This window comes from Martes martes (assembly GCF_963455335.1).
Source record: "Martes martes genome assembly, chromosome: 6".
Lineage (NCBI taxonomy): Eukaryota > Metazoa > Chordata > Mammalia > Carnivora > Mustelidae > Martes > Martes martes.
In genome coordinates this window covers 145978125-145998484 of record NC_137893.1, presented here as the reverse complement: position 1 = coordinate 145998484, position 20360 = coordinate 145978125, and the positions used below count along the sequence as shown (strand labels likewise).

General features: G+C 50.5%; 1 protein-coding gene across 1 annotated transcript; it reads right to left on the bottom strand.

Annotated features, from left to right (window-relative positions):
• Positions 1-2751: 2751 nt before the first annotated feature.
• On the bottom strand, positions 2752-19299 carry LOC308345009 (endogenous retrovirus group V member 2 Env polyprotein-like). Its single transcript, XM_080806904.1, has 2 exons — positions 19045-19299; positions 2752-4957 (listed from the first exon to the last, which is right to left on the bottom strand). The coding sequence occupies exon 2, from the start codon at positions 4714-4716 to the stop codon at positions 3361-3363; it is 1356 nt and encodes a 451-aa protein (XP_080663030.1). The 5' UTR covers positions 4717-4957; positions 19045-19299; the 3' UTR covers positions 2752-3360.
• Positions 19300-20360: the final 1061 nt, after the last annotated feature.

The window sequence follows — 20360 nt, the reverse complement described above, 5'->3', positions numbered from 1 at the left end:
TGGGGTTCTGACTTATCTGTGGTCATGCTGGACCCCACCAGCTAAAGCCCACCTGTGCCGGAACCCAGTTGAATTTGATGGTACTTGTGACAGCAGCATGGATCCCGCACACAGTGGGGGGGCTGGGAGGTGGGGTGTTTCAATGAGAGGGCATGGGAGGAACTTACAGGATTTCAGTTTGGTTGGGGGTTTGGAAAGGTTGCTCTGGATGGATGCTGTTGGAAACCAGGGAACTGGGATCCAATATTCCAATTTTTATTAGGAAGTAGAACAGAGCGGGTTAAAATTGGAATTGGTAAAGCAGCAGCTAGCCGAGACAGGCATGTGTGGTCCTTTTTGTGGTTTGCACGTGGTCTTGTATTTTTGTCTGTGCTCCACCCTGATTACAGAGGGGAGGTGTTTTGTCTCCACAGTTATGGAATGGTCTAGTCTGATGTTGACGGCAGCGGTCATACCTGCTTTTTGCTTTCTCAGAGACCACAATCTCCTTCAGATCTAAAGGTATTTGGGATTTTATAACCTTGAGAATCCCTTCCAATTTTTTTAAAACAGTTACTTATTTATGTAATGTCTATACCCAATGTGGGGCCAGAACTCAACCTCAATCAAGATCAAGAATTTTGGGGGCGCCTGGGTGCTCAGTGGGTTAAAGCCTCTGCCTTCGGCTCAGGTCATGATCCCAGGGTCCTGGGATCGAGTGCCGCATGGGGCTCCTTGCCCAGTGGGGAACCTGCTTCTCCCTCTCCCTCTGCTGCTCCCCCTGCTTATGTTCTCTCTCTGTCAAATAAATTTTAAAAATCTTAAAAAAAAAAAAAGAACAAATTTGCCTGTTTAAAAAGAAAGATCAAGAATTATATGCTCTTCCGACTGAGCCAGCCAGGCACCCTGAATCCCTTCCAATTGTGAAAAACCTGGAATCTTATTTCTAGATTCTGGATTGGGATGACTTTTGACTGGCAGTCATCTTAAAAGGTATGGAATCCAAGCACGTCTAAGGCACAAACACCCATGACAAGCAATCAAACTCATCCTTCCTCCCTGTGTGCCCCTCCCCAGCCCCATTTCACTCCAAAAGAAAAATACTGTCCAAATGAGAAGCCACAGGCATGTGATGACCAATGAGCAGAGAATCAATCTTAAGATGAAAGAGAGAAAAAAAGAAGACCCAGAAATTCTGATGATGCAAGGTAGCAGAATAGGCCACCCCAAACATGCCACTTTGTCGCAGAAATTCTTCTGAGCTGAAGGTAATTTAGAAGCAGCCATCGCAGTTAGAGGCAAAGACTTCAGTATTTTAGTTCTGAATTCTGCAGCGAAAATGCATTTTCTTTGGAATTATCCATTAAGTGCATTTAAACTCTGCCAGAAAAAAAAAAAACTGTTTTAATCTACTTTTTGTATTTAATAGTTACTTGTATAAATTAAAGGTTTTCAAGTTAGGAAAAAAATAACAGGGTGCCTGGGTGGCTCAGTCTGTTAAGCATCTATCTTTGGCTCAGGTCATGAACCCAGAATCCTGGGTCTGAGCCCCACACTGGGCTCCCTGCCCAGCCGGGAGTCTGCTTCTCCCTCTGCCCCTCTTCCCTGCTCATGCTCTCTCAAAAATAAATGAAAAAAAATTTTTTAAGATTTTATTTATGCTGGGGTGCCTGGGTGGCTCAGTGGGTTAAAGCCTCTGCTGCCTTCGGCTCAGGTCATGATCCCAGGGTCCTGGGATCAAGTCCCGCATGGGGCTCTCTGCTCAGCAGGAAGCCTGCTTCCCCCACCCCTCTGCCTGCCTCTCTGCCTACTTGTGATCTCCGTCGGCCGAAAAATAAATACAACCTTTAAAAAAATCTTAAAAAAAAAAAAAAGATTTTATTTATGTATTTGACAGAGATCACAAGTAGGCAGAGAGGCAGGCTGGGTGGAGGTGGGTGGGTAAGCAGGATCCCTGCTGAGCAGAGAGCCGGATGTGGGGCTCGATCCCAGGACCCTGAGATCATGACCTTAGCTGAAGGCAGAGGCTTAACCCACTGAGCTACCCAGGTGCCCAAAATAAAAAAAATCTTAAAAAGAAATAAAAAGGAAAAAAACAGTCAACACTGCTTTTTACCTTCCCCCTTTTCTGCCTAAAGGCTGGATATAAATTCTCCTTTTACTGGAGACTCACATATACCCTTCCAGAGAGGAACCAGAATAATCTGCAAACTTTTCTGACTCCCTCCCTTCTTTTTACCTTCCACAGCGGCCTAAATTTGTAATCCTTTGTCCTGTCATTTCTTTGTAAATTGACTGTCCTTTATTGAAGATGGTAAATAAGTTGGAATTCTAAGCTGCCATTCAGAGTTAGTTTCACGTAGGTTCCTCTCTTGTGATGCTTTAACTGTTTTTCTCTTGTTAATCTTTTTGCTACTGTCCTAGCTGAAAACCTAAAATGGGGAGGGGTAGTTCCCCCCCCACAATAATCTAGGGATAAAGAGCAGGGTGCCCCCATGATGTACCCCTCTGGCATTATTGATTATCTAAATTTACTTAGAAAACATTGAGTTCAAGGACACTCATACCCTCCTCCGACCCACCGACAGCAGGAAGCAAATCTCCCATATGAAAACAATACCCTCCCTGTACTAAGAAGTAAAAAGGCATCCACATCACCAGAGAATAGGGAGTGGAGAAAGGCAAGAAAGAGGACAGGACTGGGTGGGATTGTTCTCAACCCCAAGGCTCTCTGGCTCTCAGCAAAAACAGACATTGACGCAAGGCCAAGAAAAGATTCAGGCAGTGTTTATTGAGTCTCATGCCCCCGAACCAGGGAGGCAGCACTGGGAACAAAGGCCCGGGAAGTCTGCAAAGGGGATGAGGCGGGAGAGCAGGGACAGCCCAGCTGGGAGGGGTGGAGATCCGGAACGCTGCGCGCAGGCACAGCGCCCGCAGGTAGCGTGTATCTCATTAGCATGTCAGGTCTCCATCCCGGGGCCAAGAGTGTTAGGACTGTCCGAGTATTACGATTATCTTTAGGATTGTCTGGAGGAAAGAGCAGGTGGAGGGTCAGTGCTGGGGTTCACTGTGGCACAGGCTGGTTTAGTCCGGATTCTTCTGAAGAGTTCTTTCTGGCAAACATCCCGCTTCTGCATCCCCGAAATACACTCCTCAAAAACAAGTGGTTGGTTCAGCCTTTTCTTTCTTCTTAGGTGATACACAGAACAATGGGCTTTGTGATTAGGGTGGGGTAAGGTCCCAGAACTGCTACCACAGTTCGACAGGAAACTGCTGTCGTCTAGAAGACAAAACTTAACCAAAAGATTAAAGAGGCAGGGCCTGAATATTAACAAAACGATGACCACAAGAGAACCCAGGGAAGGGAGGAATCACACAATGTTAGGCAGAGTGTCTCTGCCTGTGTCCCATAGTTCGGGCAGTGTGATTACTGAACCCATGCAACCATCTGGTTCGTCTGTAAGTCTCCTGAACATTTGGTTCCACTTCCCCAGAGCTGTTGATGTAGGCACAGCAAGTGTTGTTGACTTCCGCACAGATACCCCCTTGTTTGGCCAGAAGATAATCTAGAGCTAACCGAGTGTCAAGCACATTAGCCACGGAATCCAGGGACTCCTGGAGGCTCTCTAAGCTGTCACCAGTGTTTGTGGCCAGGTTTTCTATGAGCTGGGTAAGGTTTTTTAAGGTTGTTTCATGATAAGCAAACCCCCTCCAGGGGGCAGCCAGTCCTATGGCTTCTCCAGTTGCTGCCAAGATAAGCCCACGTGCTCTCCTATGTCTGGTTTGAGAGGTGATGTTATATATAGTGGCGCCTAATCCCTTAGGGCCCAATCGTCCCAAAGTGCATTCTCCCCGGAAGTGAACATTATCTACACACGAATAGGCCACTGCCTGAAGAGGCCTGGAGAAGGAGGAATTAGGGCTCCCTTCATAGGGTAGCTTATTTTGGGGGGTACCACAGAGAAACAGATACCCTGGTGGGGTACAAGCTTGGCGGGGTGAAGAGGAGTTAAACCAACTTCGTAAAAGGCGACCCCAGTTAGGCGTACTCTTGCATCTGGGGGACAGAGGCCCTCCATCCAGTGGCCCCCCACCGAGCTCTGAATCCTCTTCTACTCCCTCCTGGCTATCGAAGGCAGATGGGGTCTGATAGGTGAGCCTCCAGGAAGGGGTTGCTGTTCCTTTCCAGTAGGTACAGGAGAAGTTAGGTTGGTCGCCTGGGGAGAGGAGAGAGGAGTCCACACACCAGTGGGTCTGGTTGGGAGTACATGAAGAGCTTGAAGAGGAAAATGACATAGGATAAACGGAGGGCAAGCTTCCCACATTGGTAAGACAGGTGTGCGTCTGGCAGGGGCAACAGGGCTGTCCTTGCTGTCGACAGAGAAGAGGCCGCTTAACCTGGAGACCAGTTTGGTTCCAAGAGTCTGTAAGCCCAACACACTTCATATCGTCACGATCATCGAGTTCTACTACTAGAAGGGCTGTGCTCCTAATGGGACCGGAAGTCAAGGTGAGAGTAATATCCTCATTGACAGGTACAAACTGGAGCATCGGAACCCCGTCTTGTGGGGGAGGATGACAGATCCAACAATTAGAGAGGTTATTTCCTGAAGCCACAATGCTAGAGAAGTTGACAATTGCGTTTTCTCTCCAGGTTTCCCCGCCTTTGTTATTTTCTTCCCAACTCATCCCCAGGAGAAGGGCCAAGAGAAGAGTCCACTTCATCAGTCCCATCATTGGTTTCGATCTTCTAGACCCCACAGGGGAAGAATGGGTCTTTCCCAGGGAGGAGAGATGACCCGAAACAGTACTCACAGAGAAGGGAAAAGTAAAACAAAGGCAACAAAAAGCAACGTCAGCAAACCAAACCACCAAGGTTTAAACACTTATCTGACTCTGAGGGTTGCTTCTTGAACAAGTATTTGAGGTCTTCCACAGGCTCACTTGAGTCCGATGGTTCTGGGCCTTCCGGGCATTTCTGAGGATGTCCAGGAGAAAAAGGTTTTAGCCTAGAAAGATGTACCCGCCTAGTGATTCCTTGCAGCTTAACTGCTCTTGGGGTGGCTAAAATCGGTCAAAAGGGGACTTCCCACTTGGGAAGCAACTGATCCTCCAGGGAGCCCTCCAGGGAGGACCTGATCCCCTGGATTAATTTGCACAGGTTGGGGGGCGGTGGTGGGGAGGAGAAGGGGTCACTTCTAAATGACCTCTAGGGGGTGCTGGTAGCATGTGATTAGCATAATCCACAATGGCCTTTTGCACCTGGCCCAAATAAAATGATGCAAGCTCTGGCTTATGTTCCCAACTAGTAAAATATCGGGGGTGAGGAGGGGTCTCCCACGTCATGTCAAATTGGCTGACTCTTAGGTTAGTCTTAAGGACTGTGGCAGTCCTGGGTAGTATGGTAGGAGGCAAGTGGACCCAAGGCTCATGAGTTTCTTGACACTTTTGCTAAAGTCTTTTCTAGGGTATGATTCATCTTCTTTTCCTTATTTTTAAAAAAAGATTTTACTTATTTGACAGACAGAGATCACAAGTAGGCAGAGAGTTAGGCAGAGAGACAGAGGGAGAAGCAGAGCCCCTGCTGAGCAGAGAGCCTGATGTGGGGTTCGATGCCAGGACCCTGAGATCATGACCTGAGCCAAACAAAGGCAGAGGCTTACCCCACTGAGCCACCCAGGCGCCCCATGATTCGTCTTTTCAACCTTCCTGAGGAATAGGGGGGCCAGGGAGCAGGCAATTTATAATTTATTCCCAGGGCCGCTGAAAGGCTCTGGGTGATTTCAGCTATAAAAGGAGTCTCTTACTTTGGAGATACTTAGAGAGCCCAAACTGGGGAACTTTCTTTTAGTAGGAATTTATAGACCTCCTGTGCCTTCCCAGACCGGGTGGGGAAGGCTTCTACCCATTCAGTACAAGTATCAAAAAACACAAGGCGGTATTTGAGGCCAGCTCATGGTGCAGCAGACTAAAGACTACTTGGCCCACTTTCCACAGGATACATCCCCTGGTGCTGGACTGGTTTTAGAAGTGGGGACTGACTGGATGGGTCTGTAGTTTGTTTTGGGTGTATAAGTCATAGGCAAGGGTAACTTGTTTTATAGTCTAAGTCCCTATCCTGACAATACCTTTTGCACCAAGTCCTACAGGAAGTCTCTTCCATAACGGGTGGCATCATGGTAATATTGAATGAGCTTTTTTTGTTGTTGTTGTTGTTTTTAAAGATTTTATTTATTTATTTGACAGGCAGAGATCACAAGTAGGCAAAGAGGCAGGCAGAGAGAGAGGAGGAAGCAGGATCCCTGTTGAGCCGAGAGCCCGACGTGGGGCTCGATCCCAGGTCCTTGGGATCATGACCTGAGCCGAAGGCAGAGGCTTTATCCCACTGAGCCACCCAGGCGCCCCACTGAATGAGCTTTTACTGCTGGGCTTTGGGAATGAGAATTCTTTCCTCTCTCATAAGCCACTCAGTGCTTCGTTCTGTGTATTCCTCTCTCTTTGCCTCCTCCTGTTCCAGCAGGGGGTTCTGGGGGTTGCTGGGGAACTCACGGTGTAAACTGAGCTGGCTCCTGAGCTCAGGTGGCCTTTTTAAACAGCTGATTGGGGGCGCTTGGGCAGCTCAATCCCTTAGACATCTGCCTTTGATTCAGATCATGATCCCTGAGTACGGGGATCGAGCCCCGCACTGGGCTCTCTCATCAGCGGGGAGTCTGCCTCTCCCTCTCCCTCTGCTGGTTCTCTCTATCAAATAAATAAATAAAATCTTTTAGGTGCCTGCGTGGCTCAGTGGGTTAAGCCGCTGCCTTCACCTCAGGTCACGATCTCAGGGTCCTGGGATTGAGCCTCGCATTGGACTCTCAGGAAACGTAATGCTATGGCCCGTCAGTCCTGTATGCTAGAGGTTATTCGGGTTTGGATCTGCAAGTCCGAGTAAAGTGAAACAGAAGGGGATGAGAAGACAGTATGCAACCAGAAATGGTTTTGTTAGTATTATGACATCTCAAGAGGAGGCCGTTGCAGGAAAGGAAAATGCCGGAGATGGGGGCATGCAATAAGGGAGTGGGGCCGTAAATTTATGGCAGCATTTATCTGGGGTCTGAGAGAGACCAGGAGGTAGGAAACAAGTGAGATTGGGTGCTGGGGTTAATGGAACTCTTTTTAACTGTACTGGTCAGAAAGTTTTGGAATCTGTTCCGTTGGACATCAACCATCCGGGGGAACGGGAATGCCGACGAAACCTGAATCAGTTAAGGGGAGGCAGATCCAGCAAGCAGTGTTTACAGAAGCCGTAGAATTAAGCCAAAAGTGATAGGTGGTATTTAGGAGTTGGCGAGTATAGTTAGCAATAGGGGGACCAGGGGGGGCACAGGAAGGAAGAGGAGTCCATCCCCCCTTACATCGGAGTGAGAGTATAGCCAATGGGTCTTTTCCAGTGACATTCAGCCAGAGTCCCCAGGACCTCTGTTGATCCCAATAAGCACTTTTGCACCCCCGTGGAGTGAGAGACAGAGTTGCTGCTGGATTTCCAGTTTTAAGAGGGGAAAGAGTGAGATGTGAGTCAGTTTTTGTCCAGGGAGCGAGAGTTTCACATCCCCATTGGGAACAAGAGCTATCTGCTTTACCACCACATCCTGTTGTCGTCTCCTGGACACACGTATATATTGTCCCCAGGGCGACATAGGCTTGACCAGGGCCAAGGCAGGAACTGACACTGTGGTACTTGGAAGGCAGGACACTGGGTCGGGGAGGTGGTCTGGTTGCAACAATTTCTTGCCCCCTCCCTGCCCCCCAGATGGCCCCATCCATTCCCTAGTCAGTGTCCAGACGTGGATACTGGCCTGAGTCTCTAGGGTCTCCAAGAGGAGAGTAAGTATTACTCCAGGCTGGATTCCCCAGTTTTGAGTCCGGTACTTTGGGGGGCCTTTTTGAGAGTAACTTTTAGGGGGTTCGATGGCGATGGATGTGAAGTCCAAGAGGTCTGGTCCGGATTGGTCTTTTTTACTAATGAGTGGTGGATCCATGGTGTGAGGCCAGAAACCTTGAGGGCAGAAGGGGTTATAAGTATTACTGTGTGGGGGCCAGTCCACAGTGGATGGATGGGTGTATGTTTCCAATCTTTTACCCAGACTTCATCCCCAGGGCGAAAGGAATGGATGGGAGTTCCTAGTGATACAGGGGCTCGCTCCAACAGGTGGGCATGTGCTTTTGTAAGGACCTGTCCTAAGGATTTTAGTTGGCTTTGGAGATGTGTATTCCCTAAGATGTTGCCGGGGGTGGGGATTAATAAGGGGGGGGGGGCGGTCTGCCATAGAGTATTTCAAAAGGAGAGTATCCACGTTTCTGTGGAGACCAGCGGGAATGGAGAAGTGCTAAGGGGAGTAACTCTGTCCAACCCAGGGAGGTTTCGGCATGTAATTTGGAGAGGGTTTCCTTTAGGGTATGGTTCATGCGCTCTATTTTCCCTGAACTCTGAGGTCGACAGGCCGTATGGAGTTTCCAGGAGATGTTATGGGCTGAAGTTAGTCTTTGTAGAACTTCTGAGATGAAGGCAGGGCCATTGTTGCTGTGAATGGTGAGCGGGATCCCATATCGGGGGACAATTTCCTGGAACGGTACCTTGGTGACTTCTTTGGCCCTTTCAGTTTGAGTGGGAAAGGCTTCAACCCATCCTGAAAAGGTGCAGACTAGGACAGAGACATTTGATGTCTCGGTGAGGGACCATCTCGGTGAAATCTACCTCTAAATCTTCAAACGGTGCTGTCCCTATGTGCTGTAGCCCAGGGGGCAGAGTGGGTCCAGTTTTGGATTATGTTTAGCACAAGTGACCCAACGGTCCGTGACCGACTTACACAGTGTTTTGAGTCTGGCGATGTAGAACTGTTTTGTCAGAAGTTTTTCGAGTCCTGTTCATCCCAGGTGCGAGGTTGAATGTTGTTCCATGACCACACGAGGAGCAAGAGCCGCCGGAAAGAACAATTGCTCATCAGGGAGAATCCACCATCCTTGCAGGTGCCGGACTGCTCCTTCGGTCTTGGCCCAACTATCTTCCGCAGCCGTGTATGTGGGATTTTTTATGGGGAGAGTGACGGGAGGTGGCAGGTTGTCTGTTTTGTGCAGCTTCCCTGGCCGCTTGGTCAGCTCGGCCGTTCCCGGTGGCGGGTTCATCGTCCCCTTTCTGGTGTCCCTGACAACGAATGACAGCTAGGCTTTGGGGGGCCCATACCATCTCTAATAACTGGAGGATTTCCTTTTTGTTTTTGATGGTTTTTCCTTCTGATGTCAGGAGCCCCCTTTCTTTGGATATTGCCCCATGCACATGTTAAGGTGGCAAAGGCGTATCGAGTCAGTGTATATGTTGATTTTTCTGTCCTTTGATAATGTAAGCGCCCGTATTAAGGCCCAGAGTTCAGCCCTTTGAGCAGACCATCCTGCAGGAAGGGCTTTAGCTTCCAGGACCTCCGTGGCTATGGTGACAGCATAACCCGCTTTCCTTGAACCATTACTCAGGAAGCTGCTGCCATCAGTGTATAGGGTGAGGTCGGCGTTTGTTAAGGGGCAGTCCTTGAAGTCCGGACGGATGGCATATATTTCAGTAATGATTTCCAGGCAGTTACATTCTGGTTCTCCTTCTGCCGTCAAAAGGTATGTGGCTGGGCTCAGAGCCTGTACAGTCTACAAGGTAATGCGTGGATTTTCTAGGAGTAGTCCTTGATACGAGTGAGCCATTTTTGACCTTGGCTGTTCATTAGAGTTACTAAGTGGGGAACCTTTACGGTTAGCTGCTATTCAAGAGTGACCTTGTCAGCTTCTTTGATAAGGAGCATGGCGGCTGCCAGGGCTTGCAGGCAAGGGTGCCATCCGGAAGCAATGGGATCTAATTTCTTGGACAGGTACACAACTGGCTTTCTCCAGGGGTCTGAGGGCTGCGTTAGAAGCCCTAAGGCTGTTTTATCCTTTTCATGGACATATAGGCAGAAAGGTTTTCTGGTGTCGGATAGGCCCAGGGCTAGAACTTTTCCAAGTAGGTCCTTAAGTTCCTCAAAGGCTTTTTCTTGTGTGTCTTTCCATTGTAAAGGTTGTGTCTCCGTTCCCGCTAGCAGATCGTATAGGGGCCTGGCTATGACTGAGAACCCCGGTATCCAGATCTGGCAGAATCCTGCGGCTCCCAGGAACTCGTGTAGGTCCTGCTTAGTAGTGGGCTGCGGGAAGCTAGTATTACAGCCTTTCATTCTACGCTGCAGGCTCGCTTCCCTTGAGTTATTATGAATCCGAAATATTTAACTTCTTGTCTACATAGCTGAGGCTTTTCCCAAGAGATTCGATATCCTCTCTTTGACAAGTGTTATAAGAGGTTGCCCGATGGCAGGTCTCTTCAGTCCAGCTGGTGATGAGAAGGTCGTCCACATACTGGAGGACTGTGCAACCAGTCTGGTCTCGGGGAAAGTCAGCCAGGTCCGAGGCCAGGGCTTCACTGAATATTGTTGTTGAGTTATTGAAGCCTTGTGGGAGCTGGGTCCAGGTTAGCTGCATCTGGCACCCTGTGCTGGTATCAGTCCATTGGAAGGCGAATAGGGGCTGGCTTATTGGGGCCAAGCAAATGCAGAAGAAGGTGTCCTTTAAATCAGGGCAGGTGAACCAGGCAGTGTCTGGTGGGATATGGCTTAAAAGGGTGCAGGGGATGGGCACTACTGGATGTACGGTTTAAGTAACTTGATTTACATCACGCAAGTCCTGGACAGGTCACCATTAGGTTTCTTGACTGGGAGCAGCAGGGTATCCAGGGGGATTGGCACTCAGTAAGGGTGCCTGCTTCTTTCAGTCACTGCAGATGAGCCTGTACGCCCAACTGAGCTTCCTGAGAGATTGGATATTGTCTTTGCCGCTGTGGTTGAGTTCCAATTTTTAGTTCTGTAATAACAGGCCCGCCGACAGCAAGCTCAGGTTGGTTATCTTCTACCCATACATCGGGGACTGCAGTCTGGAAGGCTTCAGGGTTGGTTTCAGAATGGTCTTGTTCAAACAGTCTCCATTCCTCATCTCGGGGTGTGTTTAGGGACATGATAATTCCGGGCTCTGTGGGGCTCAGATTCATGGGGGCCTGTCCTGATGGCTCGAAAGAAATCTGAGCCCGTAATTTTGCAAGTAAGTCTCTTCCCAACAGTGGTATTGGGCAGTCTGGGACATATAGGAATTCATGGGAGACTACATGTCCTCATAGTTTACAGGCCTGGGATTGGCAGAAGCGTTGACTTGTGGCTCTATCCCCCGTGACCCCCATGATGGTTATGGTTCATCCTGTTAGGGGTGCCACTGGGATGGTCACTACAGGGTGTTCTGCTCCAGTGTCGACCATGGAAGTGATCTTTTGGCCCCCAACGTTCATATTAACTGGGGCTCTCGGGGGCGTAATATCACTGAGCCCGGTCTCCATGAATCTGAAGCTATACTGGCCAGCCCGATGAAGTCAGGACCTAGGTTTACCTGGGTCTTGGGTTGGATGGAGGGCTTGACTGACCTGGGCTTTTGAATCGGGCACTCATTTTTCCAGTGCCCTACACACACTGGTCCCTTTTGAGGGTTCTGCGCTGCCAAGGTCACGTCTCCGATCGCCCTGTTGTTTCACATGGTTGGGAGACCTGCTGAACGGCCGCAGCTAGCAGAGTGACTTGTTACTTCATTTCTTTTCAGCCTCTCGTTTGGCTTCGGTGTCTCGGTTGCGGTAGACCTTGTTTGCTATTTCTAGTAGTCGAGTGATGTTCATCCCAGCAAAACCCTCAAGTTTTTGGAGTTTGCTGCGGATGTCAGCGTGACTGAGCCACAAACGCTGCATTTACCATTCGTTGATTCTCTGGTGCTTCTGGATCAAATGGAGTGTGTATGTGGAAGGCCTCGCAGAGCTGCTCATCATAATTACCGGGTGCCTCTTTGTCCTGAGTCACATCAGCTGTTTTTGACATATTAGTAGACCTTTTGGCTCCTTGGTGGAGGCCCCGCTGGATAGCGTCTTGGTAGTGCTTGATGGCATTCCGTCCTTCCTCTGTGTTGAAGTCCCAGCCAGGCCGGTTGCCCGGGGCAGACTCTTGGACCCATCCCTCTGGGTTTAAGGAGCCGACTGGTGCCAGCTCTTCGAGCCATTTACATGCCTCCTGGAGGATTCTTTCCTCAGTGTTGAACAAGGTGTGAAGGAGCTGCTGGCCATCTTCCCAGGTTGGTTGGTGGGTCTGGAACATGGACTCCGTAAGGTTGATCATTGCCTGTGGTTCTTCCAAATAGGCAGGAGTGTTATGCTTCCAATTCAAAACGTCTATGGTGGTGAAGGGCTGGTAACAGATAATGGGTCTGCCTGATTGGGGGGTGCCATTTACTCCAATTATGTAAGGACCTTGAGTTTCTCAGAGGGGCATCCAGTAAGTGGGAATTTCTTGCGTTCGGAGGCGATGTGTGATGTTCTGTGGCTCGCGTTCTGGGGAGGGGTCCCCATCAGGAACAATCAGTAAGGAGTCTGAGGAGGGGTCCCCATTAGGAACAGCTGGCAAGGAGGCTGGTGCTGGTTGAGGGGTTACTGGCATCTGGGGAGTTGGAGGCGATGGGGAAATTGTTGCTGTTGGTGGAGCCAGTGGCATCGGTGGGGCGACTGACGGCATAGGAGGGAGAAGGTGGAGAGGGTATGTCTGGTGGTGAAACGGAAGGTGGTGGTGTGTTGGGTCCTACTTTGGGTGCAGTTGGGAGGGCTGAGGCAGTTGAGAGGGTCGCAGGCCCATAGGTTGGCGGGAGCTCGTCGTCCGGGTCCCCTTAATGTATAGCCTTATTTCGGATGCCTTTAGTCAGCTGTGCAACAGGAATCCTGCCCTGTCCCTTGCCATTGGCACAGAACCATAACCGGGGGGGAGGGTCCTGGCTATCTCTAACCAGGAATCGATGTATGGGAACTGGTCCGGCTGTCCTGGGTTTCCCGTGACCACACGGTAAACACGTTGGACAGTGGGGAGGTCTAAGGGTCCTTCTGAGGGCCAACCAACATCAAAAGTGGGCCACTCCAGCTCACATAGGGCTCTCAGTTTTCCTGGGGTCATATGTACCCTGTAGTCAGCACTAAAGCCTTTCCTGAAGTTTTTAAGCACGCAATCTAAGACAGTGGGTTTTCTGGGTTTCCCACCCATCGTGAACGGTGTCGCAAACAAAGGGTGGGGTACTTTCAGGTGCTGTCCTGCTCGTATCCCTTGAGGGACTTAGGAGCGTCTTAGCTAAGGTCTATTCGGATAAGCCCCGGACCAGGCTACTCCGTGGAGTAGATGACTGTTATGCTGTATGATGCTCCGCGAGGCTCAGGTGCAGCCCACTCAGACTCAGACTGTCAAAGCAGTGGAGCTGTACAGACACATTCATACACCCAAGCGTTTCTTCAGGTTCAAACAGGCTGGACACGCCCCGAGGGTATCCCGGACTGATGGGAGGTGATCAGTCTCCTCTTCCACCCTCAGGGGTGGGTCTGGCTTGGATAGTGGCCCCGGGCTTACCTGGTTCAATGGGAGGATCCCGTCAATTGTCCCGGTCTCCTATTGTTGGTCCGGCAGGGCAGAGGCAAGCAGCGGCTGTCCAAGAGAACCCAGCCTTGGGGCCGCTGAAATCAGCGGGGCGCACCTAAACCCTAGGGTAGGTGCTCCGTTGCCCTCCGCGGCCCGTCTCCTGTCCCACACCGGTGGCACAATGGGCCAGCGCGGTTGGGTTTCCCGGTCAGGGAACCAAATGTTGCGGAAAATCTGAGGCGACCGAGGAAACTCAAGCGGCACGCAGAGAGATGGGAGAACACAGCTTTATGAACGCCAGCAGGCTCAGCGGGATCCTTCCCAAAGTCTGAGCGCCTGGCCTTTGTTGGGACAGTCATTTATAGGTAAACTAGAGATTTTTCAGTTTCTCACTGCTAATTGGCTCGGAAATCTTGTGGTAGATCTTAGAGCTATGCGGAAGTGACTTGGTGGAGAAATGCCACGTCACTTTCGGCGGCCTTTCATCTCAGCGAGGTGGCCCTTGTGGACTTTCCGCCTCAACCAATCTGGACGGTCGAGGGATTTGTCTTGAAGGTCAGGTCTGCTAGAATATGTCTGTTCCATCGTCTCCACACTCTGACGCTGGAGACCCTCATCTTCTGCAGACGGGAGCAGCACAGCAGGGTCGAGTCTGGCATACTTTAAAAATAACATCTGGCTATCTAGCAAGAAGGCCTGATACTTAGTTAGCCTTCCTTCGGTCAGCCAATGGTGCCCTTTAATTTCTAATACTGTCTGAACCTGATGGGGAGTTAGATGGTGACTCAGGGTCAGCTTAGAGGCCTCACTCACTAAGGGAGCTGGGCTATGCCCTTGTAACTGGGTCTAGTTATTTTGAAAAATAGGCCGCCAGTCTCTGATCAGGGCCCAGCTTTTGAGTTAGGACCCCCAAAGCAATCCCCTGCCTCTCACGGACATACAGGTAAAAGGCTTATCCAAACTGAGGAGCCCCAGTGCAGGGGCCCCATCCAACTCAGTTTTCAAGGCTTTAAAAAGGCTCACTAACAGGGTGCCTGGGTGGCTAAGTGGGTTAGCCTCTGCCTTCAGCTCAGGTCATGATCCCAGGGTCCTGGGATGGAGCCCTGCATCCGGCTCTCTGCTCAGCGGAAAGCCTGCTTCCCCCACCACCCCCCACCTGCCTCTCTGCCTACATGTGATCTCTGTCAAATAAATAAATAAAATCTTTATTAAAAAAAAAAAAAAAGCCCACTAGCATCAGTCTTTTGTAGGGGTCCCCTTTCGTCCCCCTTCAAGGCCTATAAGGGGCTCCACCATTAGGCCATAATTAAGGAATCAGAGCTCGGCTGTATCCAGAAAGTCAGAGTCACTTTCTGGTTTGGGGAACAGGCAAGGCGCTGATGGTCCTCTTGGGATCCATGGCCTGGTATCAGAGTGAAGCCCAAATGGTGGCCCTGTTTTTGTTTTGATGGGGTAGCCCTATATCCTCCCTTAGTAGAAAATTTAAGGTTTCTCCAGTATTCTGATCAGAGGCCTGCTTGGTCAAACTGGCTATGAACCAATCACCATCATACCATAAGAGGATCCCATGTCTCACTCTTAATTCCCATCATAACTCTCTTGCCAGTACCTTTCCAGATAGGTGATCTCTAAAGTCCAGATGTACTAAGCAGTCCCTTGAGTACCAGGGGTTTTTCATTCAAAGGCTAGTAGATATTGACTCTCCTCATAAAGGAATATTCAAATAGTAATAATAATATAATAATAAAGGCATCCTTTAGGTCTAGGACAGTGAGAACTCAAGCATAGCCAGGAACCTGGGTAAGCAGAGTATATGGGTTGGGTACTACTGGGTGTGTGGGAACAATTCCTTTATTTATAGCCCTCAAATCCTGTACAAGGCAAAATTCTCCACTGGGCTGCCTCACTGTGAGGACTGAGGTATTACATGGGGCTTGATAAGGCTCGATAGTCCATATTTGAGAAATTTTGAAATTAACAGCTAGATTCCTCTTAAAGATTTATTTTATGGGACACTGTTTTTTCCAAGGACAGTGTGCACTTGGTTTTAACTTTATCTGACTGGAGAAGACATTTTTAGCTTACCCCGGACATGAGTACCCCACACAAATGGATCTCCTTGGTTTTGTGTTCAGAGCAGTATTTGAGGGCTCAAACCTGGGACCATTCAGCAGTGCCCATGGATGGATTCCTGGTTTCTATTCTATCTCCATTTTAAATTACCGTTTTGAAGATAAATTGTGGTTCCAGAATTGTTTAGCAGATCTCTCCCCAACAGCAGGGACCTCAGAACGGAATGAGTAAAAACACTGGATCAGGCCCCGCAGGCGATAAGGAGACAAAGCTGTCTTACCTTTGGCTATCCATTCGTCTGTCCGTCCGTCCATCTGTCCATCCCAGTTCCCACATGGCCACAGTTATAAAGGGGCCAACAGGGTGAGCCAGGACAAAGGCGGCAGCTCCCATATTCACCAGGAATTTAGTTTTCTACCTGCCACATCAGAGATGACCCCAGGCTCCACCAGTGTGATGGTGAGGGGCCCAGTGGGTATGGGAGCTGGGCACATCCTCCGGCCTCTTCTCTGTGGTGGGGTGGCCCCACATCTGAGAGAATGGCCAGGATGGGGCCCACTCCCTTCCCCTGGCCTTCCCACCTGCCACAGGCACATTTTCTCCATCCAGGCTGCCTCTGCTCTGGTCAGATGGTTCAGGCTGTGGTCTTCCGGGCTTCCTGGAATCACCCCAAGGTGACGGCTGTATCAGGGAAGCCAAAATCTGTGCCTTGTTCACTAACCTCTTGTCTGTATTGGCCTCCTCTGTCCTGTCTCAGTTATTCAAAACCTTGAAGGCCTCCTCCACCAAGGCTGACGGCAGGGTCTGACAGCGGTCCTCTAACTTTCCTAGCTTCCCCCTAATATCAGAGGCAGTCAGGACCATACAAGGCTCGGCTGCCTCTGGGTCTCCCCTGGGGTGTGTGTGGGTGTGTGTGTGTGTGAGCGCGTGTGCAAGGCCTCTAGTCCTGGTTTAGAAAGACAGCTAGAGGGGCGCCTGGTGGCTCAGTGAGTTAAAGCCTCTGCCTTCAGCTCAGGTCATGATCCCAGGGTCCTGGGATCAGGCTCTCTGCTCAGCAGGGAACCAGCTTCCTCCTCTCTCTCTGCCTGCCTCTCTGCCTACTTGTGATCTCTATCTGTCAAATACATAAATAAAATCTTAAAAAAAAAAAAAAAAAGAAAGACAGCTGGATTCTCATCCTCCTCCTGAGTTCTGTCCCACACTTGGTCGTAACTAACTGGTTTCCCTATGTGCTTCCTCAACCCTTCAGAAAGGCAGGTAATAAAGGGCCTCACCAGCACCCTGTCGGTTCTGCCCTCAGGATCCCACTGTGGGTCCCAGTCAGGGACAGCTCCTACCCAAAGTGCTCTGTCTCTTGGGCTGGCAGACCCCTGACTGTCAGCAGAATGCCCAGCCTTCCTAAGGATCCCGTCCTGCTCATCTAGGGTGCAACAGTGAGATGCGACTGTGATGCCATCTGTCAGCTGAGGGATGTTAGATTTAACTTAATAAATGCATCCCTAAATGGGAGACGGTTTTTTGGAAGAATGACCAAACGTTTCCTTACATAGCCCCAAGTCTGAGGGAGAAAGAGACAGGAACCCCTCCCTCGGGTACGGCACTTCCCACGGGGAACCAGATCCTGATGGGGCCTAAGTCTGTGGTCCCGCTGGGGGTGCTAGTGAGGCTCACTCCAGAGGAGGGCGTGGAAGCTCCATACGAATAAGGAGGTGGGGAGCTGGTGGAGAGGGAGGGGAGGTTGTTGAGTCAAAGTTGCAGGAGTAGAGGGGGTTGGAAGGGGACTCCGGTGAAGGAGCACTAGGTCCCAGTTGACTGGAATGGGGGATCATTTAAAATGTCTGGTTTCAACCCAGCAGTGAGTGGGTTGGTGCCTGTGGTAGCAACAAAGGCTACCACAGTCTCTACAAGAGTCTACCAAAGACTCTACAAGAGTCCCTGAATCTGGGGTCTTGGTATTTCTCTCCACTTCTGCGATCTTTTGCAAAACAACCCCAACTGCAAGACAGTATTAAAATTTAATGATCCATTTTGGGGCCACTATTCCTGGCCCTCCAAGTTATACTGGGACCAGTGCTAAAAATAATAATAATAATTTCCTTTTCTTCAAACCATCCAATTTAAATTGATCCCTTCCTAGAAGGGAGTCCTTTATCACATCTAAGGTGTTGCCCAGCTTGGGAAGTTGAACAAAATCTGGTGACTTATAAAAAAAGGTGAAAGCTGACCAGCAGATGTAATCCATGGGACTTCAGGTCTACAGGAATAATGGACCTCCTCTCGTCCCATGTGGGCCTTTGGTAGAGGCAGGCCAGTATGATGAAGGAAGCCTGATTTCTTAAAAAAGGTGGCTCTCCAGTACAGAAAATGATTAGTCCTCAAAGTCCCTGAATCCGGATCAAGATCTGTATTTCTTCAACCACACACCACAACCAAGTCTGGCTCACCAAGAATTTCCCTTCCCTCTTTTTTTTTTTTTCCCCTCGTGTTTAGCCCGCCCCCCTTTTTAAAAAAGATTATTTATTTATTTATTTGACAGCCAGAGATCACAAGCAGGCAGAGAGGCAGGCAAAGATAGAGGGGGGAAGCAGGCTCCCCGCTGAGCAGAGAGCCCCATGCGACACGGGGCTCGATCCCAGAACCCTGGGATCACGACCTGAGCCAAAGGCAGAGGCTTTAACCCACTGAGCCACCCAGGTGCCCTTCCCTTCCCTCTTAAAAAGAGTAACAAGTTGCCAGAGGTTTCACCAGACAAACAAAAAGGGAATAGAAAGGATGGTCAGGGACAAGACAAGACTGATGGTAGGAAGCTCACACCCCACTTTCACAAAGACAACAATGAGATTTCTCAGAGCGATACCCCTGATCGGAGAGACAACAGGCTAAAGAACACAAATCTGAACCCCCAAATACTGAGAGTCTGGATGTAATTCCAGGTTTTAAAGAAACTCTGGAAAAAGACCAGCCAGAAGGAAAGCTGGGGAGGGGCTAAGAGCGACGGGGGCAGGGGACAGTCAGAGTGGGCTCAACTCACCAGTGACCAACGCCAGGGAAGTGAAAGTCAGGGGACCCAGGACACTCAGGCTGGGCTCAGCCCACCAGAGGGTCCCCCAGTGACCCGCAGGGGACCAACACTGGGGCGGGGAGAGTCAGAGGGCGGAGAGACACTCAGGTTGGGCTCAACCTACCAGAGGGTCCTGGGACCAACACCGGGGAGGGGAGAGTCAAGGGTCAGGGGACACTCAGACCGGGCTCAACCCACCAGAAGGTCCTCCAGTGACCCGCGGGGGACCAACATCAGGGAGGGGAGAGTCAGGAGGCGGGGGACACTCGACCTGGGAACGCGAGGCCAGAAAACCTTCCTCCGCCGGAAGATTCAAACCTAAGCGACCGATGGGCAAAAAGAGGCGAAGCAGTGCGCGAGCCCTGACCGAAGGGGCAGAGTCGCTGAGGCAGGAAGACAACTTACCGCCGCCGAGACGCCGAACGAACGCTCCAGGCCGCTCACCAGTCCCAAGGGTCGGAGGGGCTCCATCCGCCGTCTGCCGGCTCTAGGTCCTCGGGGACTCACCGGGGCTCCCTCTCGGGGTCCCTGCGTGTCGCCAGCATACGTTCCCGACCGCAGGGCTCTGGCTTTCAGCGCAAACAGAAACTGACACGAAGCCGAGTAAAACGCGGCAGGGTTCACTGGGGGCTGAGACTGGGAGCAGAGGTGCCCGCCGGCTCCCCGACCAGACGGCGCTCGGCAAGGAAGCTGAGGCGGGAAAAGAGGGCGCCCGGCTGCCAGGGGCGCAGAGCCGCGAAGCTGCGCAAGCGCAGTGGGCGGCACAGCCCCCGCCCCGCCCGTCACATTAGCATGTCAGGTCTCCACCCCCCGACCGCGAGTGTTCGGATTCCACGGAGGGAGGAGCCGGTGAAGGGTCAGCGCTGGGGTCCACCGCGGCCCAGGCTGGTTTACGCCGGTTTCTCTTGCACAGTTCTTTCTGGCAAACATCCTGCTTCCGCGTTCCTATGAGATACACTGCTCAAAAAAAAAAAAAAAGATTGCTCAACCTTTTCTTCTTAGGTGACACGCTGGGAGCCTTGGGCTTTGTGGTTAAGGCAGGGAGGGATGGGGTCGGAATGCAGCCCCTATTCTATCTCGGGACCACTTTTAATGGCAAAGTTAGGAAGGGTCTCCTGGGGGTAAGTGATGGACTTCCTTGAGGACCAGGAAAGAATCAGAACGTTTTGGGGCCACCTGCCCGGGGCGCCCGCATGACTGACCTCCTAACTCCATTCATTCCCCTTCTCATTTCCCATCTTGTTAGTTTGGAGAAATTTAAATGCTTATCCAAGTGATTTTTTTTAATTTTAGAAGCGATTTCCCACAGTATACCCCCCAGCCCAACTCCCCACCCCTCCCTCCACCAACACACACTCGACTCTTTCTCAGAAAGAGCCAAAACCTTTCTGAGGTGGTCAGGGTTGAGCTCGGCATAAGTGAAATCCTCTGATGGATACACAAACCTGCTCAAAGCTTTACTGTACAGAACACCAGAACACTGCAAGGCTGCAAGTTGCTCAAAATCAGCACAGGAGTTATTGGTGACAAAGGGAAGCTGAAGGGACCGCATTTTAGGAAGGCTCCATCTAAGCTGTTTCTCTGCCAGGCCCCGCGTACTCATGTTCTGTATCTCACCTTTCATCTGAGTGAGCCAAAGAAGCTCTGTTCCCACTCCAAGGGGGAGGCAAGAAAGTGCATCATTCTGAGTTTCCCCCTAGGCCCCTGTACACCAGATAACA

What these genes read in the sequence shown, in the direction of transcription:
- LOC308345009 (XM_080806904.1), bottom strand. Translation starts at nt 4,716, where the DNA reads ATGATGGGACTGATGAAGTGGACTCTTCTCTTGGCCCTTCTCCTGGGG.